The sequence below is a fragment of the Phasianus colchicus genome, chromosome 2 (assembly GCF_987193195.1).
Source record: "Phasianus colchicus chromosome 2, bPhaCol1.hap1.1, whole genome shotgun sequence".
NCBI lineage: Eukaryota > Metazoa > Chordata > Aves > Galliformes > Phasianidae > Phasianus > Phasianus colchicus.
This window is the reverse complement of record NC_143437.1, coordinates 32092763-32119837: the sequence shown is the minus strand read 5'-3', so window position 1 is coordinate 32119837 and position 27075 is coordinate 32092763. Positions and strand designations below refer to the sequence as shown.

General features: G+C 38.9%; 1 protein-coding gene across 2 annotated transcripts; it reads left to right on the top strand.

Moving 5' to 3' along the window:
- The first annotated feature begins 410 nt into the window (after positions 1–410).
- Positions 411–26844, top strand: LOC116228966 (visual pigment-like receptor peropsin). Of its 2 annotated transcripts, XM_090135287.1 has the most exons (7): positions 411–488; positions 2260–2368; positions 8839–9044; positions 21084–21183; positions 22264–22368; positions 25522–25745; positions 26395–26844. In XM_090135287.1, the coding sequence occupies exons 1-7, from the start codon at positions 483–485 to the stop codon at positions 26830–26832; spliced, it is 1188 nt and encodes a 395-aa protein (XP_089991413.1). In that variant the 5' UTR covers positions 411–482; the 3' UTR covers positions 26833–26844. The 2 variants fall into 2 exon arrangements, with proteins under 2 accessions (XP_089991413.1, XP_031449032.2); XM_031593172.2 differs by lacking the exon at positions 411–488 and having other exon boundaries at positions 2248–2368.
- Positions 26845–27075: the final 231 nt, after the last annotated feature.

Below are 27075 nucleotides of genomic sequence, written 5' to 3'. Positions count from 1 at the left end.
CTTGCCTAGGGCTTCTCTGCTAGTCTCCCAGGCTCACTATTGTTATAACAGGCTTCTGTTACCTGCTCCCACATTTACTGAAGTACACTATTACAGACTTCACAGTACTCGGTACACAGTATATATAGTACATAATACATAGTTTGTAGTAGCAACTGGCATCGGTAAACAATTATGTGATATCAGCTGAAGGAAGCATAAATCAGGTTAAAGTTATTTAAATTTTCAGTGATTTCCTTCTCCTGCGTGGTATTCTTTTAATCTGGGATTAAATTCTAATTGTGGCTAAGTACTTGAAAAGCTCATCAATTTGAATGAAAGTTTTAGGAACCCAGCATTTCTGAGGTTTGAATGGGAAGCTCTGTGGGGTGTGATCCTTACTAGGTTGTAACTTCTGGGGGTCTTATGCCAAGTAAGCACAAAGTCAGTAGAAGGAGTGAAAAAAGAATCCTCTGACATGATGGCAGACTGGCAGGCAACAAATGAAGGTATGGTGTCTTGGGTTTGCTTTCTTTTTTCTTCCTGAACATAATTTCACCTGAACACACTAAGATAGAATGCTGCGTTTCTTCCATAGTTTGAATGTTGGAGCTGAATGAGAGAAGAAAAACCATTTCAAAACAGAGACCATCAAAATAAACCTGTGTGTAGTTTTACACTATGCAAGAGGCATAGGTGAATGTTTGCTTTGTTCTGGTAATGGATGCTTGATGATGTGAGTGAATAAAACTTCACTGAAGCCAGTGCAGCTCTATCATGCTGCTGTCTGTAACCAGTTGCTCCATAAATACAGTTGTCGCCACAGCTGTTGCACCTTGGCCTATCTGGAATTGCCTTTTATCTGGCTTAGCTCTGACTTGGGTTGTTGTTTTGTTTGTCATTTTTTTTTGTTTGTTTGTTTGCTTTAGTTTATTCTTATGATTAGGTAACTATTTCCTGATTTGTTTTACTTGCTTTTGCAATTGTGATAAAACCATACCTTTTGTATGGATAGGAGTAGCAAGTGGCTCTTCTATGTAGAGTGTAGGCTTAAATGCTAAAGTTACCACACTGCAGCATAGGAGAATGCAGGCCTGCTTTCTTAAAAGTAGACACTGCAAGCAGCATGCAACTAGCACAGTCATTCCCATTTATCTGTTATGTGTTTTAAGCATTACTGGCCTCATCCAATGTTTATAGGAAGTTGGGTTAGACAAAACTCTGCATAAATCATTTCAGTATGTCTATTTTCTTGGAAGCAGTGAATGAACACATGATCTGATTTTGGAAGATCATCTCCTACTGATATAAAATGTGTTTTCTTACTATATCAACAAAGTCCATAGGCATAACTCATCATGACAAGATTATTCTTTTCAAGGCTATGTGCTGTCTTGTTGGATATGGATGATTTTTATTTTGTTTTATAGGGATTATAAAGAAAAGTACGAAGTGGAACAGATTGCCCAGAGAAGCTGTGGATGCCCCATTCCTGGAGGCATTCAAGGCTGGTTTGAATGCAGCCCTGCCCACAGCAGAGGACTGGGGCTGGGTGGGCTTTGAGTTCCCTTCCAACCCAAATCTTTCTGTGATTAAAGACTAAACGTACTCTGAGCTGACTCACTTAAAGCACATACAACATGTCAAGAAAACAACATCTCATTTTTCAACAGTGGGGGAAAAAATCCAACTGTTCTTGGAATGCACAATATTGGCAGCTTCTTAATGGTGTGAAAAGAAGAATTGTGGTTTTTAAGGTACTTTCCAGTAGAGGCCACTCTTTTTTAAAAAAAAAAACTTCTGTGGGATATTTTTCCTCCAAATATCATTTGAACTAAAATTCTAAGGGAATTCAGTGAAGACAAAAAGACAAAAGTAATGGCATTTCACTGATATATCGATATGCACCACACTTGTTGGTGTGTCTGTAAACCTGTAGGTTGCGTGGTTGTCTTTTTGTCAGACACACACTCTTCATTCAAGATTTCTGTAAGCAGCAGTAATAAGGATGTGAGGAAATCTGCTGCCTTCACCGGTCACAGGCTCACAGCCTGTACTAAGAGATAGGATTAGTGAATAAGAACAGGTTGGAAGGCTACAAAGCTCCCGTCCCTTGTAATTTCCTTCTTTAGGTTATTAGTCTTGTTGAAGAACTTCCCTGAATAGTCTGAGCAGAAACAGAAGAAAAGTCTGGATTTATTTTATTTTTCCTGGCATCTGGGACATAAGGGGGAAAAGGCAAGCTCTGGGTCATAAGCTTTGCTGAAAATGTCTCTCCAGTTGTCTCCACAGGCGCCCTGGAGGAACAACAACATCAGTTTTCTGAGCAGGGAAGCTGCTGTCACAGAACAAGGAGAGACCATTATAGGCTTCTACCTACTGGCTTTAGGTATGTACTCTGTCTTGGCTTTGCTAGTGAAATTACACTCTTGGTAGAGCTTGGTATAAAGCTTGAAGTGATTCATTTGTTTTTCATCTGTAACAGACCAGAATGTTATAAAGTGCAGCTTTTTTCGTCAGCTATTATAAGATAAAAGAGGTACGGCCTTATTTTGCTAACAGATTAATAACCAATGCAAAATTTTCGAGAAGAAAAAAAACAAGCTTGTAGACTTTTAACTACTGTTTGCTGAATTTAACAAGTAGGAAGATTTTAAAAAAGGGAAAGTACTCTCAGAGATGTATGCAATACTTCTTTGCTACCAAGACACAAGAAGACACTGAGTTAATGTCCTTTATTTCCAGAATTTTGACTGGTGCCAGTCAGTTGGCAACCTACAAGTACTTCCTGCAGAGCCAGAAAATACAGCTCTACAGGTTTTGAATTTCTAAAATATTTCTACTGTTTTTACTTTAAATGTTTGACGCCCATAATAATTAGTCCCTCAAACAGGATCTCTGGGAGGTCTAAGGACTACAGATCATTGCCCCCTGTTAGTAGTTTCAGTACCATTTTGGTTCTCCTGCATGACAACAATGTATGGGTATAGTAAGGATTTGAAAATGGAACCCAATATGAACTCTCTTTGATCCCAGCACAACTTTGCATTTTGTTTAAATGTTGTCTACTTGGGACAGACTCAATGCAGGATATAAGCAAATATTAGGAAACATTAAAGAATGCAGGTTTGGTAGGTAATCAATTTCCAATTATACATTCTCACAGGAAAATACGAAAATAATAACTTATTACATCAGTTGTTCTAAACTTGAATGACTGACCTAAGTAGATTTCTTTTTGCTTTTCTAAGCTTATCACACATTGCAAGAAGCTTAACCCTCAGCTAATGCTTGAAAAAGATGTGTGGATGTTACAATGTAAAATGTTAAGTATTTAAATGTGTTTATATGAGACTTTGTTTTTTTATTGGTAGGAAGCATGGGTGGAGGGAAGTTGTGTTTGGAATAAAATAGAGGTCCTTAAAAAAAATGACTTCTATCTTAATTATAAGCATAACTGGAACAGTTATGTATGTATGTCTGTAAGATAAAGCAGAGTTGTCCCAATTTATCCCCAACCTGTTCACATGCATGCATCCCCCTCACAAATGGCTGTGCCATCAGTTAATGAATTAATCAGCTGAATTTAAGACTAGAAAGAACCTGGTGGGTCAGTAAGGCCATTCCCCTGCTGTGACAACATATAATCCATTTACAAAGCTATCATGCTTCCTCGTATAATTGGCTAGGGGCTTTTTGTCGTCATTGTTGCTATTGCTCTTCCAATTGACAGTTTGCTCCTGACTTGGTTCCTCTTTGCATAGGAACCTTTTCTTAAATCATTATTTAAAGTGACCACACCAACTTTATCCTTCTTGTCCCTCCTTTTAAATAAATTATTTTTGTTGCCTGCAGTTATCGCCTATATTCCTATACAGGTTATCTCATGGTCAAACTTGTATTCCTGTTCATCATTAAGTACATGATGGTTCTCTTTATCTCCTATTGCAATGTGTTTCCTCTGTCATCCTAGTCCATCACCATAGAGGCTTTTTGCTGATCATTCTTTGATCACATACTAGGACTCAAACCAGGTCTCACCATCACCATTCATTAATGTGAACTCCTCTAGCTCTGCTAACCCCAGCTGGTGCTGCCTGTTCATCACACTGGTAGTGCACACTTCTTCCATCAACTGACCAACACAGGTGTTTTTCTCTGCTGCTCCTGATGCTGACCTCACATCTTGTAGCAAATACATTTTAAAGAACCTAAGTGCCTGAACTTTTACACTGCTCAGTTAAATTTCATTAGCACCTTATTACTGCAGTCTTCAAAGTCCCCTTGTTACTTTTGTATGCTACCCAGTCATCCTCTGTTGGTGATAGTTCTTTTCAGCTTTCACCAGCTGCTAGAGCTCCTTCAGGCTACACCAAACTTCTCATGAATACAAACCTTGTTCTGAGGCTGATCATGGAGGAAATGCATTATTAACTTCCATGTATGTATCATGCATGCTCAGATCCATTTGCAGTATCTTTTTACTCCTCACCTATTTGAGTTTAAAAGAAGAAATCCTATGCAATAACGTATAGAATTTTTATTGAAGATAGCTTACTATTTCTACACTGATTTGTTTGGAAAAATATTTGTAGGGCGTAAGCTACTGTTCAGAAACGCTTATTATCACATAATCATTTTATAACCAACTCTTCATCTTCCCTACAGAAATTGGCTTAAGGACATGTAATAACTCTGTATGAAATATAAATAACTCTGTAATTAAAGACTCTGTAAATAAGATCTCAAGGCCAGTAAGAAAAGCTTATGAATTTCCAATTGGGTGTGCTGTAAGAGCCACTGCAGTCTTCCAAAGGACTTTGTAGCATTGCTGCCAAAGAAAATCTTTGAAGAGGGGCAGAGCAAATAATCCATAGCAGAAAAATACTGAGGGGGAATTTCCTTTGTAATCCTGCTAAAAGGTTGTTTTCCAGGATTAGACATTTGAAATGTACACAAAAATTAACAAATGTTGGCAGTAATGTTAGTACTTACAGTAAATCTTGTCCCAGCTTATGAAGTTGGAATGCAGTGTATTGTATCTTCCTTGTCGTTCAAGAAATGTTTGCATACACATTTTATTCCCCTTTTTTTTTTTTTTAATGGAGACAGAATCCACAATTCTACTGTCAGTAGCTAGGTAAAATTAAAAAAAAAAAACAATAAAACATATTGTTTACATTACATTACAATTTATGCTTTATATATCATAGTGCCAAAATGCTTGTCCAGGCATGACCTGGTTTTGAAAATGGACAAATATGAGTTACAATGAAAAAAAAAAAAATTCCAAAACATTCCAAATTTCGTAAACAGTTTGAACTTCATCTACTTTACTTCTTGAAGTCTATGGTCCTTTGTAACCAGCTTCATATCCTCTACGTATTTCTGTCAGACTGCAGTGCAGATGTCATTAATTAATCAGCCACTTATGGTATTGGTTCTTGACTGCTGTGGATCTTTCTGTTGTACTTTATGTCATTCTTTCCCATACCTGGAGGAAAAATAACAAAAGGGTTTGGTTTTTTTTTCCTTAAATATTAATTAGAATTCTAAAACTAATTGCTCTTTTCTACTTTATACACCATTTGCTCTGTGCTCATTTTCCCTAGTTTCATAATTAACTGATGTTGTTAGAATGAATGATTGACATAACAAGAAATGTCAAGTGAGAATGACAGAATATTTGATAGAGAGAAATTCTGACTTTCTGTAAGTACTCGTATCACGAAGGCATGCTGAGGGCATTACCAACCTGATCTGAAAACTGGAACAAACCACAAGGCCCAGACTTGCCTTTAAATGGCACACATTTCTGAATGGTGACAGTATACTGTTTGACAGGTGACAGGATGAGTGTTATTTTGGGATGTTACTTGACAGCTAAATCTGAAAAGGTGGGAAAGGAAACAAGCCATTCACAAAGCATTCATCCACAAAATGATCACATTTATTGAACAAATAATCTCTCCATGCCTTGTCAAGTTTAAAACACGATGACTCTTCTGCCAAAATTCTCAATGTGCCCTTGGTACAATATTGTGTCTGTATAATTAGTGGTGACGATTAAAAGCAGAACAAAATCATTTCACAGTTAAGTAGTTAATGACAGCTTTGTAAACTGTACATTTTCCCACTGTTTTAGACTAGAAAACTTTACAGCAGACCCCTCCAGACAGACATTTATGTTTGTGTACAGGTAGTTGTACAGTACAGCTTCCCTTCTACCAAACTTAACTCTGCAAAAGCATAACTCCAACATGGGCATTGTTGTTCACACTACTCATGCACATTAGAGGGAATAGAGTACCCTCTAACTGGCTGCATGCTTGGGCTTGGATGGAATTCAAGCAGGAATCTTTGTATAATTGCTGCATTCTCCCTTAGCATTTTGCCCAGCTAAACATGTTGCTGTTTTCTGTTTCTTTCAGGAGAGAAGTTTTTTGTTTCCTCAGCCAATCTTTTAGTCAGCTTTCTGGGTGCACTTTTTGTACTGGCTGGCAGACAGCGAGTTGATAAAGGGTTTTGCTCATAGATCTTTGGTTCCTGACTTCCATCACTTGCTGAGCATCCCTGCTGTTCCTCCTCTGCAAGTCATGGGAAACAGCACCAACCCCTTCGTGTGGAGAGTGTTGACACCCATGGACTAAAATCTCCCCCAGGCTGTATTATTCCAGGAGAAATGTTACTGTTGAATTCTATAAAGGCAAAACATTGTTTTTTAATATTGCTTTCCATCCTGTTCCTCCTACTTTCCAATATTTGCAAATATGAATAGCAACCGTATTAGTGTGGCTTGAGAAAAGCTCTACTCAGCGCTGTCCTAAGGAGTAAAGGTTACCCCATAGCTGTTCAGTATTCAGTGACTGTCAGCACTCATTTAGCTGCTTTGCTCTGATACTGCTCATCTCACGGTAGCAGCTCGCAGACCTGTCCTGTGTTACAGAGCGTCAGTAATTTTGTTGTATGCCACTTCAGAATTGCCATCATCGCTCATTGATGAGCCCAGATCAGACAGCATTACATCTTACAGAGGAATTGCATTGGCTCCACTCTGAACTTTGTGTGGGGTGAAGTGCTCAGTTTCATCCTATGTGTTATTTCTCTCTCAGTCACTTACAGGTCTCTACCATAACCTGCCCTTTCTCATCAGGATTGCCTGAGCATTCTGAGGCTGGGTTTTTGTGTTTTGATTTTATTTTTTCATCTGCTCTTGTGAGAGATTATTGCTGGCATCCTCTGGAAGGCAGAGTGGGTTCTCTCAGCTTACTCTCTTCCATCCCTCATGTTACTGAGAGGCCGCCTGGTAACACCACTCCTCCTAGCACTTCAGCGTTCACAGTTCTCTTTCTGGGATCTGGATTTGCCTGCAGTCTGCCCTGAGGCACCTTCTGCCTGTAGAGCAGCTGAGGAAACTCCGTCTCTCATCCAGAGTGCAGAGCCCAATGCTGTGTCTTTAACAGTCAGTGTCTGAACATAGTTTCAGAAGTGATCACAACCACCTTGTCTCTGACATCTGTCATAGCTGTATTGTTGTTCTGCATCACTTTTTGCTCAGTCTCTTCCTTAAGATACTTGAACTGAAAGCTTCCATGCCCTCCAGGCTAGGGGGAATTTCAAGGACAGCCTTTCTATCCATTACATCATATTGACAAAATTGTACTGTTTGTGAAGGAGGTGAATTTTTTTTGTCTGCCATTTTAGTGCCATGCCTTACTACTGACAGGGAAAATATTTCCCTATCTACTGTCTTGAAAACCATCTTACCTTAGAGGATGTGGAGCTGACATATGCAAAAAGCACAGCTATCATGGTTGCATTGCAAACTGTGTTCCAAAACAGTTTGTCCTCCCCTGCCTTTCTATGCATGTTTATGATACCAAGACTCAGAGAAAAGTTAGAAACAATTCCCAAATTGAGCTGCACGCTGCTGTTGGAAATGAGGCTCCATTAAGAAACATTGTCAGCTAGCGACCAGAATAAGATGTACTTACTGTTGTTGATCTTATAATGATATATATCTGTATATATATATGCACACACATATATGCATATATGTGTGTGTGTGTGTGTGTATACACACAGAAGAATCTTTGTGTATCACTGCATCAGTGTCTACTTCTGGTTAATGCCATATATTGACACATCAGCTATTCCCAATTCATAAAGCTCTTTAGTGAACCAGATGTGTTTGCTGAGCAAGTGGCTTTTTGGCAATTCTGCAAAGAGAAGTCATTAGGAAGGAAATTAGTCTGCAGAAAAGCTGTTCACAGTGCAGTACCAAGTCTGTCCCTCCCACTGCAGACTCAGGAGCACCTCACTGAGATCCATGTAGGTAACCTCACTGCCTCTGTGCTTTGCTCTCTCATTTTTCAGCTTGTGATGCTCCCAGGTGGCCTGGACATATGGAGCCCAGCAGAGAAACGCTGTGTTCCCATCATGCAGACATGTTATGCTTCTTAAAGGAATTCTGGATGTTCTCTGAATACCCAGAGTTGTTATGCAGTGCCATCAAGTTACATCCTCCTTCGGCATGTGTATTTGTATCTTGCTGTGTCAACATACAGTACGTGCTCTGAGATAGCAGCTCTGAAAGTGGTGATTCTTTGACAAACAGAGCAGCAGCATTTTGTGTTCATTCCATTTGATTGCCAGTTATTCACTTATTCTTGCTTCTGCAATACATCTAGCCACTTAAAAGTGCTTCATACATAAGTTTCCCAATGGTTAAAATAAACTGTTTCAATTCATTTCTAATTGAACAAAAGGATATTTAGAAGTGAAATCATACATTTACACCTTGAACTGGTTCTTGTTCACATTTGACTTCAAAGTGTTGTTTGTTTGTTTGTTTTTCAGGTTGGATGTCTTGGTTTGGAAACAGCATTGTGATTTTTGTCCTGTATAAACAGAGACATCTTCTGCAGCCCACTGACTACCTTACGTTTAACTTGGCTGTATCAGATGCCAGTATCTCTGTGTTTGGTTATTCAAGGGGGATCATTGAAATATTCAATGTCTTCAGAGATGATGGATTCATTATCACATCGATATGGACTTGCCAGGTAAAATTGGATTATATTTAATTAGGCAATATAAGCGTAACTATTTCCGTGTATGTGCTGTGTGTAAGCAACAAGAAAAAAATGCTGATTCACCTTCCAAAAGGACAGTGTTCTCTTTTGTTACATCCATAAATCTGTGTTTGATCAGGTTTTGACAAATTCTCAGTAATTTTTTCCTACCACAAAGGTCAACGTTCCCAACCAGCTGGCTGATGCTATTGTTAAATTGCTGCCCTTTGCCTTACAAGAGAACTATGCATACTTGTAAGTCATTATTTGCCTTGTAGAAGCGGGTCAAGAAATCTTAGAGAAGGCTTATATAATGCAAGTTTCACAGTTATTGTACAAAAGCTGCCCTTCCTTTGCTGTTTTATTTCACGTTCTTGTGAAAACTCGTGGAGACCAACACTGATCACTTCAATCCACCAAATACTGTAGAGAAGGTTTATTAGTGACTAGAAACCATACTGTTATTGTTTTCTTGTTTTGGTTAAATTTTTCCATAGTGAGAAAAGAATACTTACATTCTTTTTTTTCTTATTTATGTCCTTTTATCTTGGATTTATTTCTTTCTTATTATCTCTGCTTTATATCCTTTTTTTTCTTATCTGTATTTGCAGTGTTTCACTAGGGGACTTGAACTTTTTGTATTTTGCAAGGTATTTTAGGCTTTTAAATTAAAAGAAAACAAGATAGTGAGTTGATGGGGGGGGTTGTATTTCTGGAGGCAGACCTGCACATTCCCTTTTTTCTCCCTTTCCTTCCTTCTCCTACACTCACCAGAGAATTAGGTCTTTGTAAGTAACAAGCCTTTCTTCTCCTCTACATGAGAAATTGAAGAGTCTAGATCTATCTATTTGCAGTAGTTCCTCCTACTTGGCTTTTTGACTTCATGTCATATCTCCCTCTCATGTTGGAAAGTGAAGGCGTAGGCTCTGGTTCTCTTCAGTTCCTTGTGGTCAACCTGGTTGTTGGCAGTTTATGCAGCTGTAAGTTAGTTGTTATGTTCCTGCTTAACAAGGCGTTCAGAGCATCCGTGCAGGACTTGAGTACACCCATAAATCACTGCATGCAGCTACTTGTACCAAATTGGTTGCATTCTTGTGCCTGAAGTCTTTGTGGGCTTGGGGTCTGTGGTAGATTGAGTGCCTTCCCCCTATGGCACAGTCATCCCTGAGCTTGGAAGCAGGAAACTTAGAAAATCCTATTAAAGCTAATTCTGAAATATTCACGCCTACATAGACAGAATATAAACATGTCCCGTAGATAAATAAATGCAAGCCTGGCTCCCTGGAGCTGTTGGAAATATCTATGAGAAAGATTATATTTAGCGTGAGTGTCTGTTTCATGAGGGAATCAAAAAGCTGAAACTGACAGGATAGCCTCCAGCAAGGTATAAAGAAGATTACGATAAAGGAAAAGAGAGAGAAATAATCCTGTTTTCTTATCTTAGGTATTTATTGTTTTTATTTAAAGAGGAGCTTGAACTATTGTGCACTGCAGCAGAGGATACTTTTACAGCTTGTGTTTCCTTACCCTGGGAGTGAGACTTCCTGCAGAAGGCTCTGGTTAGCCTAAGAACCGTAGCTTCATTGAAAAAAACATTTTGAGTGAGAAATTAAATATATGTATAAATCAATTTGGCAGAAAAAAAAATTATTAAAACAAAGCTCATTATTTCCTCAGCAAAACTCATTATTTCTCTAATCAGAAAATCTACCATTTCAATTCAAAGTCTGTTGAGGATAAACTTCCAGGAAACCTTTTAATTTTCTTGATTAATGGAAGGGTTTCAATTCATCAGACAAACAAAGGCATGCATTCAAATTGTAAAATTCACACAGAAACTTAAAGAGATTCCCATTTTGTCATTTGTTTTAAAGAAGGTTGTTGCTACAGTTAGGGAATTAAGTGTGAAGTCTGGGCCTCTGGGTCCAGTTCCAGCTTTGCAGCAGGCTTCCTATGTAAGACAGGGTAAGCCATTTAGGCTGAAATTCTGAACAGAGATCTGTGACATAACAGAAGGTCTGCAACCCAGCTGGTTGAAAGAAGTAACTTTAAATGACCCTTCTGCTTTCCCCAAGCCCAAGCTCTTCCAGAGACTGACAAGTCCCTGATGTATTTTGTATAGTTTAGAGCACGGTCTGTGCAGTAGCTGTTTTGGGAGGGGGTGCTGGTATGTAAAACACAGTACACAGGAATCAGCACCGTGTCCATATCCATTGATTTGCAAGGGAGTACTCTTGACAGCACATTATAACAACTTTCCTAAATAATCTGGTTTGCAAAATGTTACAGTTGCTTCTTTCAGAAGCTACAGAGTTCTGAAGTTTATCAAAGTTTATTATCAAAGTTTAAATTTATGATTTCAAATAGGAAATGATATCGCATTAATTGTTAATTAAAAATTCACGGCAACTTGGAAAAGTCTTTTTTTACTCCATATGAATAGCTGGAACTGGTTGTGACTTGCTGAGCGAAGATCAGGATATATTCAGCAACAAGTAGGGTTTGTGTTGAAAAAGTATTTGTTCAGGTATTTTTACTTTCTGAAAGTATTGTAGCTACCTTTAGGTATTTAGAAAGAGTACTGTACAGAAATAACAAGAAGATTCAGTATATTTTAAAAAGTTGTATGTTTCTGTGCACGCACAGCCAGCCAGCACAGAGCTCATTCTTAAAACGTTTAGTGCTGAACAGAAGTGGGGTTTTATTGCATTATTTTTTCTATTTATAAAATGTGGTGCATTCATAGCCAGACCCGAACAGGTCTCACATCTGGAACATGGGGAAATAAGGACCTTGGTGCCAGGCAGCTGAAGCCCATCCTTCCATCATGAGAGTGTATCTCTTGGTTGCCTCATCTCACTCAAACTCCTAGGTCAGTAGCTGGGATCACAGTGTGGCCAACATGCTGTTAGCATGGCCCATGTGTTCCCTTCCCCACCTTGGTTGATGCTGCTAGGACCTGAGGATGGCCCCACTTTGGCTTTCTGTTGCTGTCCATTTCACTGAATATTTGCTCCTGTTTGATCAGTCAGCCTCTGCTGTCAGGTATGCTTAGCAAAACTTTACTTTTTCAAGCTCGCTTGTCATTTCTGTTTATGAAGAAAATTCATGAGCTCATCTCACTTAATCCACAAAGTTATTTTCCTTTCCTCTGCCTTGGGCTCTCTTCAGTACCCTCAGGTGACATTTTTCAAACTGTAGGGTTCACAATTCTTGGCTGTCTCGGATAGAGGGAGTGGGGAGAAGGCAGACAGTTACCTTTCTCCAACAGCCTAGTCTGTGAAAACTGTAACTAAAGATCTATCTTATGCTAAAATGGCTGTCTTGTTTCATTCTTGCTGAATGGGCAAGATATGTTGCTCCTGTACACATATCTCTGTACAGAAGAACCACTACTACTCTTCCTCATACCAACCATTATTTTTCTGTTTGGAGGCTTGAAAGAGCTCTGCTTCCAAGAATGAGGCTGCATGGCAGGTCTGTACCCAAACACTGCTCAGCTATATGCTCTGTACAGACATGGTTTTCTTCTCTCACAGTCTTTTTATCCCTTCTTTGCTGTAACCCTGTGTTTTAGTCCCGATCAGGACAGAGGAAGGAGAGTCTCTGACACATTCATTGTTTGCCTCTTGGCAAATCATTGGTACAGTTCATCTAGTAAATTTCAGGTCATTGAATGTAAGCCAATGACCAACAGACATTTGTTCCCCTATCAACCATATTTGTAATTAGAAGTTACCTCAAGATATATTTTTGTCCTTTCTATATGTTTTTTAGTCATATGTTCTGCTGAAATAGAAGTTGCTATGAAACCTGTAAATAATATTACATCTTTTACACGTAGGAAGTAAAGGAATGTTAACTCTCTGATGAAAACACAAGTTTCTTCTAAACCATGCTAATCACCAGCAGAAACCTTTTTTTTTTTGTATCTGCTAATCTTTCGGTGAACATAAAAGTTGCAGACTTTAGGAAGCCTTAATATAAAGGGGGAAGTGTTTAACCTTTCTTATCCCCAGAAACTGAAATTAGGCTGTGGAGTGCCCTAGAGTTTGAAATGTTTAATAATCCTCATCCTTTGATTTAAACTTGTTTCCACTAATTGACTTTTGTCTTTTTTTTTTTTTTTTTTTGTAATGAGAATAGTAGTTATTCTGATGTTAATTTTATAAATACGTAAGAATTGTATAAGATCAAGAAAAATGTCTGCTCTTACATGTTCTTGCTTTGTCATCGTAGGTTTCTTAATTTTTTTTATACTTATTTTTTGACTGTTAGTGGAGACCTTGAGTATCTTTTCCTATGCATAAGATACATCTTAAGTGTGCACAAAGAAGCCCAGGGCTTGTTCAGGGCTGGAGTAGAGAAGACCCTGGGGAGACCTCACTGTGGCCTTCCAGTACTTGAAGGGAGCTTATAAACATGTTCTAATACTGAAAGTGGGGGTGACTGCCTTGCTGTGTGGTTTGGTTGGCTTTGTAGCAGTGAGGAGACTTGTTCTGAATAGTTTTTGCTTTATGTTTTGATGGTGTATACAGTGCTTCCATATTTTTGTGAGGCACACCTTGGACAGAAATAACCTAGCAATCCTAGTGAGCTGCAGCAGGCCCATGTGGCATGTATGCATTGTTTGACTTAGTCCACTTCTGCACTGTTTGCCTGACAGAACCAGCCCTGTAGCATATGTGCATCTTGAAAGGAACCTGTCTGGCTCAAAGTCCAACATTTCCTAGACTTAGTGCGTTTTGCATTGAGGAGTGTAGGACAAGCAGAAATGTCTAGGATTTCTTGCACCTTAACAGGGTTTTTTGGGTAGAGATGTTGTAGCAGATGAAGTCTCCAGTTGAAATCCCAAACAAACATGGACCTATAAGAAAATCTGGACGTTTGGTCCTGCATTATTAACAATGCTGTTCTTGGGCAAGGACATCTCCTCTTTAGAATGGTTGCCTGACCACTCACACATGATGTCCTTCTCCTGCTATAGTTTCTCTTCTATAGCCCTGGTATTTGCTTGTTCCAGGGACCGTGAAGCATCCGTTCAGCTTCCAGTCACTGCTTCCAGCTGACAATTAACACATCCAGTACTTCTGGTGTGATTAAACACTCAGAGGTCTCATCAGACATTTTCAAGAAGGAATAGTGTTCATCTTTTGTAAGCATTAAAGATGAGGATCTTAAACTCTGAAAGGAAAACTGAAACAGTAGGAAACTCTGAGATCAGTAACATGTAAATATATAGGCACTTTTCAGAAGTTTTGAGACAAGGGTCTTTTAATCTCGAATAAATTATTTTATATCTTATTGATATCGTTTGCTTCCTCAGAACATGCATTACTTTTTTTTTCCTGTACCGTAATTGTAAAGGAAAAGATTAATACCTTTTCAACAATAAGTTCTATAAATGGTCCCATAAATCATAAACCCTAAAGACGTTTATGCAGTGCACTTGAAGGACATAGATTTCTGTCCATTTAATATAACCAATATAACCAACCAAATCTGTTGACTTAGCTGGACCGGTGACTCTGGTGACTCAGCCTGTGATTTTTGTGTGTCTGTAGAAGTCGAGTCAGTGTTTATGTATTAGTGTGTGTGGTGTGGTATTCCTCTACATTTTGGGTGGGATGACTGACCAGCAGTAGTACCTCAGCATCAGCGTAACCAGGTAGGAAAGGCAATTGCAAATGGAGAGGATCAAAGTAAAAGGTCACAGACTTCCTTTCAACTCCTGGTAGATGGGAGAAGAAAATGGTAGGGAAGTGTCTTCACAGGCACATCTTGAGTTCACTGCTGCTCATGCACGGTGGGGCCAGAATGCATGCTGCAGGAGTACATCCATCCTCAGCATGGCTCTCTGCAGCTGGGTGGCTTGGGCAGAGGATTCCCATCCAAAGACTGAGGTAGCTCAACCCTGCTTAGTATAAAAATCTCTATCCCAGTATCCAAAAGTGTGTAGCTCTAGGACTGAAGCTGGGACAGAAGAAACCTGAATGTTTCTCTCAAATCATAATGGCACAGGAATGTGACCCAGTGTCTATTTAGTTTGTAAGTGCTCAGCTATCCACCTATGAGACATAGAAGAAATTAACCAAATGTGAAAATTGAGTGGAAAAAATAGCTATTGAATAACCTAGTGCAGTGCTGTGGTGTGATACTGCTGCGATTTTATTTATATATATCTTATCATTCCTGACATTTCAGTAAGATGAAAATAACCTGCAGTCAAATCATGGAACTGGCACTAAGAGCATTAAGAGATAAAATAGATGTTAAAGGTGCTGAAGAAAAGCTGTGTAACTTTTAGCTCTGTATTCAGCTCAGCCTAACACACTGGTCCACAGTGAAAGGTGGGATATGGGAGACTGAACTATAAAGCAAATTCAAAAAGTGATGTCTTTTACTTTGCCTGTACTGTGCCACACAGTGCCTCTTCTGCACCCAATTATGTTCTTCTGCACAACTTTTGCATTTAAAATATTATGAATACTGGACTGTTACCTCATTCTCTGAACCTCTCCTTGCATTACTGAGATTTGGATATGGAGAAAAAGTTGCAGACATGTTAGTGTTCCCTACTTATTTATTTCTGGTCTGCCTTGATGTCATCTGAAGAGTGTGTACATTGCAGTCAAGAGGTAAAAGCAAATCATGCAGACATCTGTGAGCTAAATTTTAATGAGAAAAATACTTCATCTATAGGGAAGAGGGGAAAAAATTTCCTTTGCACAAACAGAATCATTAGCAACATAGAAGATCATTTCAGTGTAACTAATGTGACTGCAGGGAAGTTATGCCAGTTTTCATTAGCTATGAAATCTTCCTTGTTTTTGCTGTAAATGATTATTTCTGCAGCCAGTTGCAACAAATTAAGGAAGAAATATATTAAGGAAGATGTATATTAAGGAAGAAAAATGGTGGCTGCTCAGGCTATCAGTTTTGGTGTTTAACAAGACAGGCACAGCCCCTCCCGTGTCATCCAAACACTGCACTGCCTGGAAAGGTCACTCACTGTCTGACACTGAGCATACAGAGCTGGGAATTCCCAATGCCTGAATTCCTGTTCCTGCACCAGCCTCTCCTCTCACAGGACCTTGAAACAGGATCGAAGAGTAGCTATGTAAGAGGAGATCTCCAAACAGTCATTCTTTTTTTTTCCTACTGTCAGGGTGTATGGGAATTGTTGAGTCACAGCCTGAACCACTGATTGAGCACCTGGGGAAAGGACCGGGTCAGCCCTGGGAGCACAGGTGAAGGCAATTCAGCTGTGTGACCAGAAGGGGTGGAGCCTGGCTGCACCTCTCCTGGACCTCATTTAAGGGCTGACTGCCACTGGGAATGGATCTCTGGTTGGAGATCCCTCCTTTGTGGAGTTTTCCCAAATGAGTCTAGATCCTCGTAGATCCTCAGAGATGGGTGAGTCCTTTTTCCTCTCCTTGCAACACTTAATCCCTCTGTCGTTACACCTCCCGTATCACCTTTTCACTGTGTTGATCTGATTGTTACACAGGAACATAGCAAATTCTTGTCTAGGCCAATTCCATGTGAGCTGGCACCACTACTAGCCTGCTGTGCCTTGTGCCTAGGAGCTTTATGAGCATAAGAATAGCTTCTCCGGTAGGCGTTCAGCCAGCAATCAGAGATGACCTTGTATTAACCTGGTGAAAGCTACGCAAGCAGATTCCTTCTTGCTGGGAAACAGCACAGGCAATTGTCCACTGGAGAACTTGGAGGGTCACTTGTAATTTCTGGGCTGTGCTGGCGGAGCCTGTGAACAGTCTGCAGGACCTCCTCCTTTGAGAAGCATGTAAGCCTACAGAAACATTTACTGTGACCTTTTGAAAAGGCAAAGTTAATACTATTTTACTTTGAAAATGAAAGTGTGACTTAATCTGATGTTAAATGATCGCAGTTATTAGGGCAGTGTTGTCGTAGACCATAAAGCCAAGCTTTGCTTCCATGCAAATGTAAAGATTACAGAGGTGACTCCTGAGGCTGTTTTCTTCTATCTGTTCATATATGTTTGGATCTACGTGTTTATAATAATAGTACTGCTAACAATAAGCAAGCAGCCCCTGACTTCACGCCACCAAAGTGGAGAGGAGTTTGGGCTCAGGGCCACTGAAACAAGTTTTGTGTAGCATTGCATGGGCATTCCCTGAGGATGGTGCTGGAGTTTCTTATCTAGTGCTAAATTTCCCTGTACAGTAGTTCACAGAAAGACAATGGTAATGAAGCATTTAACCTGAAGATGGGAATCTTTCCACTGGATTTGGATGGCATGAGCTATGTGCTTTGTTGCTTCCTCTCCATTCATTCCTTAAGTATGGATTGGAGAGACATGAAACTTGTCATGGTTCCACAGCATTAACCTAGAGCCAGGAAGCTGCTGCTCAAAAGCATGTATGTGATTCTTGCATCTGGTGAGGTTCTATAAGGAAATTCTGAAAGAAATTTGTTAAATTCTGTGTGCTTGGTGCAGTTCAGAACCATGCACGTTTTTATGGGCATGTACCACTGCTGTGAGTATAAATTATGACCAGAGAGAGCTGCAACTCTAATATCTGAAAGTCACCCAAAAGTAAGTATAAATAGAATCTCATTAAGCCACTGTATAAATCTAAAATGACTACAAGAAAACAAGTAGACTTAGTTTGAATTATTTAATACTACTAAAGCCAAAATATAATCTGCATATCGTAATAGCTAGCATCAACATTATATTTATGGTAGATGGATAAACAACAAAATCATGTATCTGTTTCTGTGTAGTCTAACTAATGCTTTCATACTTTTCCTATATCTTTAAAATATGTGCCACCAATAGAAAGATTTAATCACTTGGTGAATGCAGAATACTGAGCATCTGATGTTCTCACCTAATGGCTTAAACTATCTAATCCTGTTACATATTAGTTCTCATTGCCTATCAGAAAATTACCTGCTGTTTGTGTCAGAGACACGTAATGGATTGGATTAATGTAATCACCTCTAAATAGAGCTACCCTTGAATCCTGCTGAGACATTATGAAAGGCAGAATGCAACCACAGCACAGTAGTGTGATGTGAACAGAAGACCTCATGGAAATTGTGGTGGATTATAATTTGCTTTTGCTTCCTGTATTTGACTAAATCTCAAAGAATCGATTTGAGCACTGGGAGTTTTAAGCAGTCTTCTGTGGAGAGTGATTTTTATCATGAACCTTGGCTGTTCTTCCATTTGACAGAGGTTACTTTAAGAAAAAAATAGTCCTACTGACATATGATTGATGTACTGGAGGGATGGGAGAATTATGTTGTCACTAGTCATGAGAGGGTATTTTCTCACTTACTGCAAACTCTAAAAATTTGCTTAAACTTTAAAACATTCTCTGTTATAAATTCCCTACTTTTTTCAAGATATATTTTATAGAGATTTATTAGGTGCTTTTTTGATTTCTGATGCTGGAGGTTTATTTTGAATATCTGTCTGTGTTACTATCTGAGAATAATCTGATTTGTATTTATAAAATTATTTTGAGAGATCTCATTGTGATTAATTTAAACATCTAGAGTGTAAAAATAAAAAAATCCCTTTTAAAAAATGATTAACTTTTTCTTTATGTATTAATTATCTCAAATAGAAGGGAGGTCTGTGGCTCTGAAGGGAAGCTGACACACCAGTGAAATTGCAGTAGATTCCCCCGTTGGCCAGGAGAGGGAGAGATGCAGCTGCTCTGGCTAACGAGATCACTGTTTCAGCCTAAACTGAAACGTAATAGCTACTTGGGCAAACTGCTTTTGTGCCATCAAACCTTGATTAATACGATAGCAGGCTGTATTTTACTCCGTCTGCTGTAAAGGAAAAGCACTTTTTTGTGTAGTACCTAGGGATACATAAGTAAGTCTTAAAGGCAGTGAAACTTGGGCACACCCAATCTCATAGCTAGAATTTTGATTGCGCACTGGGCTTCCCCTATGTTGAAAGAAATTTTAAGAAATGGATTTGCATGTAGAATGACCTTTCTCTACTGTGGGTTGCAAGTAGTATAACAAGGATAATAGTAAGGTTGGTCTTTAGTTGTGTCTTGGCTTCCAGGCAACATAATAAGCCAGTTCTGTGAATATCCACATAGCCAAAGGAGCAGCGTGGGTATAGCACTGAGAGAAAAGCTTTTAAACCTGCTAATTTACTCCTATTTCTTAATGGGTATAAAGGAGAGAGCTGATGGATCAAAATTACTACGTGGTCAACTTGGTGTAATTCTCACATTATTTCGTGTAGTTCTGACAATGGCTCTGTCCTATGAACTGGAGTGATTTAAGGAAAAGTGTATTTTAGCAGAGCACCAGTTCAAAGAAAACATTTTGGCTTGTTCTTTCTTATGGTGATAGAAGTTGATCTTAAATGGTAAAGGGCAAGAGGGTTTTTCTAAGCTCACTTTCCTCCCTAGGTAAGTAAGTGTGCCTGTGGGCTATTCAAACTGGTGACTGAATGTAATTGTCTTGTTTTGCTTTGACATGAGGGAATGGGGGATGGAACAGCTGTAGTAGCATTTGCAGGTGACAAAACATACCCTGATGTATTTCAGGAAAAAAAAAACATTGTTTCAGTATACTTTCTATACTAATGGATACACATTACATATGTTCTCCCACTGTATTAAATCTCATAGTCTTTTAGGTTTAATTTCCAAGTGCTTCTTTGAATCAGCCCTGAAATACTGCTTCCTTTCTAACCTAAAAACTAATGAGATTGGTTAAGCTTATGCAGTGTGGTTTTTCAGTAGCCCTTGGCCATGCTTTATGCTCTTGCTTTTATGATGCATTGTTAGAGCAGGTGGAGCGGTGACAGCTGCTTGCGTTACTAAGGCTAATGAAATGCAAAGCTCATTTTTGTATCCAGGTGTTTTGCTAACCACCACAGCACAGAGTGGGCAAAATTCAGCCAAGTGCAGACTGTAGTATGTAGCTGAAGCACCCCAAGTAGTTTGTTTTCTCTTGTTTGCATTTATACACCAAGTATGAGTCAATTGTATGTGGAGCATAGGAATATGTGGCTCAGTACAGTAGCAAGACTTGATGGTGAGAAAAAACACCAGTGAAAGAAATAATGTAGTCTTTTCGTAATCCTTCACCCAATTTAATTTATACAATCTGACATGGTCTCAGCTTTGTGCCTGGATAAAAGCTCTAGGGTAAATTAAATTCCATGGGAGTTGTGCCATTCACACAAAGACAATTTGTTCCTTTGGAATAGTGATTTGCCTCCCCTTTGATATTTCTACAGCTTGAATGCCAACTCAGCCTGGTGATACTTGCTCCCTGTTCCCACCTCCCTTGGTGTACAACTGGTGCCTTCAAGAGCTCTTCTGCTCTGGCTGGTTTGGTACATTACTGCAAGCTTTTAGAAAAAACACTACCCTCAGCATTTTGCCTGGATCATTTCCTAGTTCAGATTGTGTTCCTTAGCAGATGGCTACATCCTTCTTCACCAGTCAGCAGCAACCCCACTCCTATAACTAGTACTTGGTAAATAGCATGTGGTCAGCAACACTGAGGCTCAATCCATTTGGATGATATAGCTTTGGATGTTTTTACTTCATATTTTGAAAAGCTTTTCTTGCACAGTCAAGCCCATTATCTCCTGCATTCTGCTCTCTTTGGCCTTAAGTTCATGGGTTCAGTTTGTATTTTTGCTGTACCTCAGTGTGGTGGTTGCATCCAATGCCTTTTTCCACACTTGAAATTTCATTTCAACCTTTTTCTTTTTCTCTTGGCAAGTCGTTTCATGGAAGCATGCATGTGAGGGTGTGCTTACGTGTTTATTTGACACACATTACAGAGCACTTTTCTAATTTTTGAACATTTACTTGCTCACTGATCCTATAGAAGATGACTGCTCCTGACACCTTGTATTACCTTGCTGGTTGGGTTGCTGGATAAACTTCTGAGAGCATTAACATGAAAATGACAGGAGCAATCCCTGCAGTTCTTTTCCCTCTAGGCACTCTACAGTTAGAGAACACTCTGTACTGCTTTGTTTTTCAGGTTGATGGTTTCCTCACACTTCTTTTTGGCCTGGCTAGCATTAACACCCTCACAGTGATCAGTGTGACTCGCTATATAAAAGGCTGCCATCCTGAGAGAGGTAAGGAATGAAGGCAGATCCAGTTGTGCTTTCATTGAATTTTGCTGTAACTCTGTTCTCCTTTCAGTGACAGAATTTACTAGACACAAATTAGAGGCACTGGAAACCATAACAATATAGTCAGGTACTTGTTGTAGTTTCCATGGAAATAAATAGAAGGCGTCACTTTCAGAGTGACCTACGCCCATATTCTATAAATTTTCTCTGGTCCAGCTTTCACCTTCCTTAGGTAATTTATTATCAATTATTATTATGACTGGTTTGTACCAACCTCAAGTGAGAACCTATTAGTACTTGCATTTAAAGCTTGCGTAAACGATGGATACAATATATGAGTTTTTCTTTCTATTAGCTGTGAAGAGATTATTCATGGAATCTTTTTTCTTCAACAGAAAGTTCTCTTGCAGTTCACTGTAGCGATAGATTTGCTGAAGTTCATTTCACCTCCATCTTCACCTCCATAGCTTCTTAAGATGCAATGTTTAAAATGTGCACTTCTCTTTTGCTCTGCTGTATCACACATTCATTGCTAGCAATTTAAGTTTGCTTGTTGAGAAAATCCGACCAAGTACTCAGTATAACGTTACATAAATGTTAAGGAAGAGAGATGAGTGGCTGCATAAATATTTTCTGGGTAGACAAAGAAATAATCACCACATATGGCAACAGTGGAACAGACTGAATCATTTGTACCGTGTGGCTAATGAAGTTTCACCAGTTAGTATTTTTTTGCTCTTTTTTTAACAGTGAAAACTTTTGAAATGAATGAGAAGATCCCATGAATTTAGACTTACCTTAATCATTTCTGCATAAAACATATTTGTTTTCTTCTTTTTTTTTTTTTTTTTTTTACAAAATTGCAAAACACAGCTCCAACAAAAAACGTTGTATTTCTGCAGCGCTCAGCAAGCATTGTCTCTGATAAACAGCCGCCCAGTTCTACTGCTCCACAAGTGAATGCAAACACAAGCATTTGCAAATTTAAGCTTTTCTTAGAAATAAGTAGTTTTATATTAATTTTTTCTTAGAATAGCTGTGTCGTCTTCATTATTATTTTCTGGTTAAATCATCTCATTGCAGCTCACTGTATCAGCAACAGCAGTATGACAGTGGCTATGGTCCTCATCTGGATAGCAGCCTTTTTCTGGTCAGCAGCTCCACTGCTTGGCTGGGGTAGTTATACAGGTAACAGGTATCTTTCAGTTGTACTTATTTGGCACTTCTCCACTGAACTGTACTGAGATACTTACCCTTTCTTCTTCCTGTTTGTGATTAAACCTGATTGATTAGCAGCAGAACTGAGAAAAATCATTCAGCAGGGAAGATGGATGTGCAGTGTCGCCCGCTTTGGTGTCAGCTATCAAGAGATTTCTTGAAGATATCACAGGAAATACTTGGATCAAATGTGTATCATCTCTGAGGGGAAAAAAATTGGGCCAGAAATATTTGGTTAAGCAGTGAGATAAAGGAAATTATCAAAACACATCCTTCAAAAACTGTCAAGATTAGGAAGCTAGAAAATAATTCAAGTTCCAGCAAGTTGAACTTGAAACTACAGTAAAGCAAGCCAGAAGCTTAAATAGTTTAATGAAAGTATGAAAATTAACACCGCACAGGAAGAAGATGATGTCAGTCAGCACAAGAAGTGATGAGGGTGCAAGATAAGGCACAAGATTAGCAAAAAAAAAAAAAAACCCCAAAGTAGAAAAAAATTAATGAGGTCACACTGAGGTAATTCGATGGCTAAGAGCTATTCACACACTAGAAAATTTCATTATGAGAAATAGTTGAGAAATTGTCTCAAATTAAGTCTCTAAACAAACCAATATAATAATTTCAGAGCTAAGGCATCTTAAGCAAGCCCTCATCTGAGGAAAAACAAACAAAAACACCTCTAGCTTTGGTGCCTTTAAAATAGTGCTTACCTACTATAAAAAGAAAAGAATAATGTGTATCTGAGTTTTATAGGTCTATGAAAACATGAACACAATGCTCAGAGCTGGACAAATAGGGAGAAAACAAGGTATAATAAGAAAACAGATTAAAATATAAAATCATAGATCTCTGGTGTGGCTGAAAAGAAGTTGTAGAAGGACATATAGGTGGAGATTTCTTCCCATGAAGAAATAATGGCAGCAATAGCTAGGAACTATGGCTCTGAGACTCCAAGATCAAAGGCAAGACAGAAGTTTAGGGCTAGGGCAAGCGTTAGGAAAAGACTAAAACCAGCACTGCAGCACACAAACATTTTTAAATAAGCTTTGAGGTATCCCTGGAGGATGCATGTGAGAAAGCACCCATTTCAGGAACCTTGAGGTTCTCTTCCCAAACCATACTGTTATGAGAGTACAAGGCCCAGTGAATCTTCTGTTTGAGACAGTACAACAGTTCTAATTTTATGTCATGTTTTTTGCACTCTAAGTATATCGTAGAACTTGGGTGGTCTGAATTTGTCATTTGCTTTGCACTTTTTGCATTTTCTAGCAACCTGGGCTTTTGTATGTACAAGAATCTGACTAGCTCTTCATCTGCAGAAGGCCTTCTTATACCCATTTTTAGCCCTCACTTGGATCCGTGGACCCAATGTAAGGTTATCCATATGCCCCCTTGGATCCTGCCTGTAATTTGGATTCAACTCCCTGACAACAGTCTTGAAGACAGCTTCTTTGAGTGCTTCTCAGTGTTGAGAATCAGGGCTGTTTCGAATTCCTGGTTTATCTGACTCTAAACACATTTTCCATAGAGGGACCCATGAAGACCTAGGTAGGAGTCCAGCAATGGCAGATTTGGCAGCAGAGCATGATAGTGACAGCACACCACAGCATAAGATGCATTTCTGCCTCCCACCTGTTAATTCTGCACAGCAGCTGCAGAGGTCCCCAGGCTCCCACTGACTTTTGGAAATGCCACTTGCTGGTGCTCCTGCAGAGCAAGGGAAACACAGCTCTCAATTCTGACATACATAAAAAAAATCTGCAGGATTTTCTTCTCATTCCATTTGGAAGATGCTTTCTTTTTTTCCAGTCAAAAGTTTTCACAAACCAGAAAATAAGAGTTAAGTCAGAAGTTACGGTTATCTTTTTGAATAATATCTTGGGATCTATTGATGAAAAAAGGCAAAGGAGACAAAAAAAGAAGTTTCTATTACTGAACACAGCCAGAAAGCACTGCCTAAAGCTTTTGGTGTTAAAAATATCGAGCTCTTTTTGATGAGACTCAAAAGAGATTTTAATCTTTTGCTCCTTTAATTTATTCTATCTGAACCTCCTATCACCCATGAGGAATGAAGAGGGTTTTTTTTCCTTCAGAATTATCACTGAATGTCAGTGAGAAAGCTGTTGTTAAATCATGCAGGCTTCACCTGTACCACATTTTCAGGACTTGTTAATACCTGACTTATGTAATTTTTGTTCATACTTCAATTATTTATACTTCAGTTTATTTCCATGGTTGTCAGGGGGGAAAAAGAAAGAAAAACGGCCGTCCCTCCACAAACAAAAATCCACAATTCACAAACTCCAGGCAATCCTTAATGCTGTCAAACTCAAGCTTTCTTTCAGGACACATTTATAAACACATCAAAGAGACTGATGAGCCAACTGTTATTCATAAAAAGCATTTAAGCAGAGACTGCTCTTCATTCCCTTCTCCTTACCTATCTGATCACCTACTGTCCTTTTGTAAATCCTACTAGTCGCAGATCTGCCATTTGCCTGACATTGTTTTTAAGAGCTTGCAGCTCCTGTGTAGTTACTTTCCATTTAGAAAGACATGAAACATTTTGCTAAGTATTTATATGCTTCACTTTTGCATAATCTCTATTTGGTTCATTTTTCCCAGCACAATAAAATTTTTACTGTCTTCTCACTTCTATTAAAAAAATAAGACAACCACTCAATATTTTTATTTCTTTCTTACTTCGTTATGTAAGTAAGTAGTGACTTCTTACATGTGGCAAATTGTATCTTTACAATTGCTTGTTATGCTGCTACAGTGTTCACCTTAGAAAGTTACTTTATAGAAGAATGTCAAATAACAGAAGATAACACTGTAATATTAACAAACTAAATTAATACCTATTTTCTAGTGAAACGTCACCATTTTCTGTCCTGAAGCAGCAGTTTGTACATTACGGATTTACACTGGAAATCTAAATAAGACAGAACGATAATATGGATTAAAACTTGTAATGGCCTATAGCAGTACTTGAAGCTTGTTAAATTAGAAAGGTGCTTATAGCTTAAAGGATGTAAAATACAGCATTAGATGTAATAAATTAATTACACAAAGCCAGATAAATGTTATAAAAATGCTTAACAACTCACCTTTGTTTTCCAGATCGCATGTATGGAACATGTGAGATAGACTGGGCAAAGGCCAACTTCTCTACAATCTACAAGTCCTACATTGTCTCCATTTTTATCTGCTGTTTCTTCTTACCTGTAACAGTCATGGTCTTCTCATATGTGTCAATTATCAATACTGTCAAATTAAGCCATGCATTAACAGGACTCAGTGATCCCACAGACAGACAGAGGAGAATGGAGCGCGATGTCACCAGGGTAAGTCTGGGTTTCATATCATGGGATTTATCTCAGCAAAATCTGTCTGTCCAAAAATTGGTCTCAGCTAGGACACAAGTGAACAAAACCCATAACCCATATTAAATTCATTGTAATCACTACTGATTCTGAACTGAGTGAACATAAGGATTGTTTAGAACTCCCTTGGTTGCCTAATAATTGTGATGTTGCTACATCACAAGAGAAAAATAATTTAAATACAATTGAAACAGGCCTTACAACACAAAAACAGAAGTTTGGTTTGGCATATTCTCTTTCAGAAGAGATGTTACTTCTGAGAATACACAGAAGTTACAGGGGAGCTTTCAAATTATTTATCCTAGATTGAAATCTACACCAAATCTCCTAAATTCACAAAAACCTACAGGGAATTGCAGCTGTTTTTGTTCCATTAGATGAGGCACTGTTCATGCACATCTCATGCAAAGTGAGATATTCAGCTTCTAGGCACAGCTGGCACCATCAAAGAAAAGCTTTTGCTTCCCTGTGCAGTCCTGTAAGCCATATCTTCAGGAGAACGTGAATGTTTCCCTTCCAGTCAGTTTCTAAGCTATTTTTCCCCAGTGTATTTCATCTCTGATGTAGTCTTCCAGAATAGATTTAAGGCTGTTTTCCTTCTGTCTTTTAGGTCTCTATTGTTATTTGCACAGCCTTCATTATTGCATGGTCACCATATGCTGTCATCTCTATATGGTCGGCGTATGGTCACCCTGTGCCCAACCTTACCAGCATCCTTGCCAGTCTGTTTGCTAAGTCTGCCAGTTTCTACAATCCTATAATCTACTTTGGAATGAGCTCCAAGTTTCGGAGGGACATTTTTATCTTGTTCCATTGTGCCAAGGAAGTCAAGGACCCTGTGAAGCTCAAACGTTTCAAAAACCTCAAGCAAAAACAAGAACCTTCTCAGAAAGAAGAGAAGTACGCAGCAGAAATGCATCCTGCACCCAGCCCCGATTCTGGTGTGGGAAGTCCAACCAACACCCCACCTCCAGCAAACAGGGAAGAGTATTTTGGTATTCTTGATACACCATCTAATAACCCTGACATCGAATGTGATAGACTGTAAGTTTTACGGCCACTTAACACATGCACCCACCTTGTGTTCATGAAGACCCTCTTCAGATCACTGTCTGAGTGATCTTCCAACTCCCAATCCATCTGTTTCTTGCTATAGCACTGAGAACTACGCAACTCAAGCAAATTAGGTCCTCAAGAAATATTTCCTTTCTGTGTAGGTACAAAACATATTACAACACAGGCAGCACATGTGATGCCCAAAGCATTCCATTTTCACACATATGAAAGAAAA

Coding starts and splice junctions, on each gene's coding strand:
- LOC116228966 (XM_031593172.2), top strand. CDS start 2,248: ATGTCTCTCCAGTTGTCTCCACAGGCGCCCTGGAGGAACAACAACATC. Junction 9,045..21,083: donor CATCGATATGGACTTGCCAG/GTAAAATTGGAT, acceptor TTTGTTTTTCAG/GTTGATGGTTTCCTCACACT. Junction 21,184..22,263: donor AGGCTGCCATCCTGAGAGAG/GTAAGGAATGAA, acceptor ATCTCATTGCAG/CTCACTGTATCAGCAACAGC.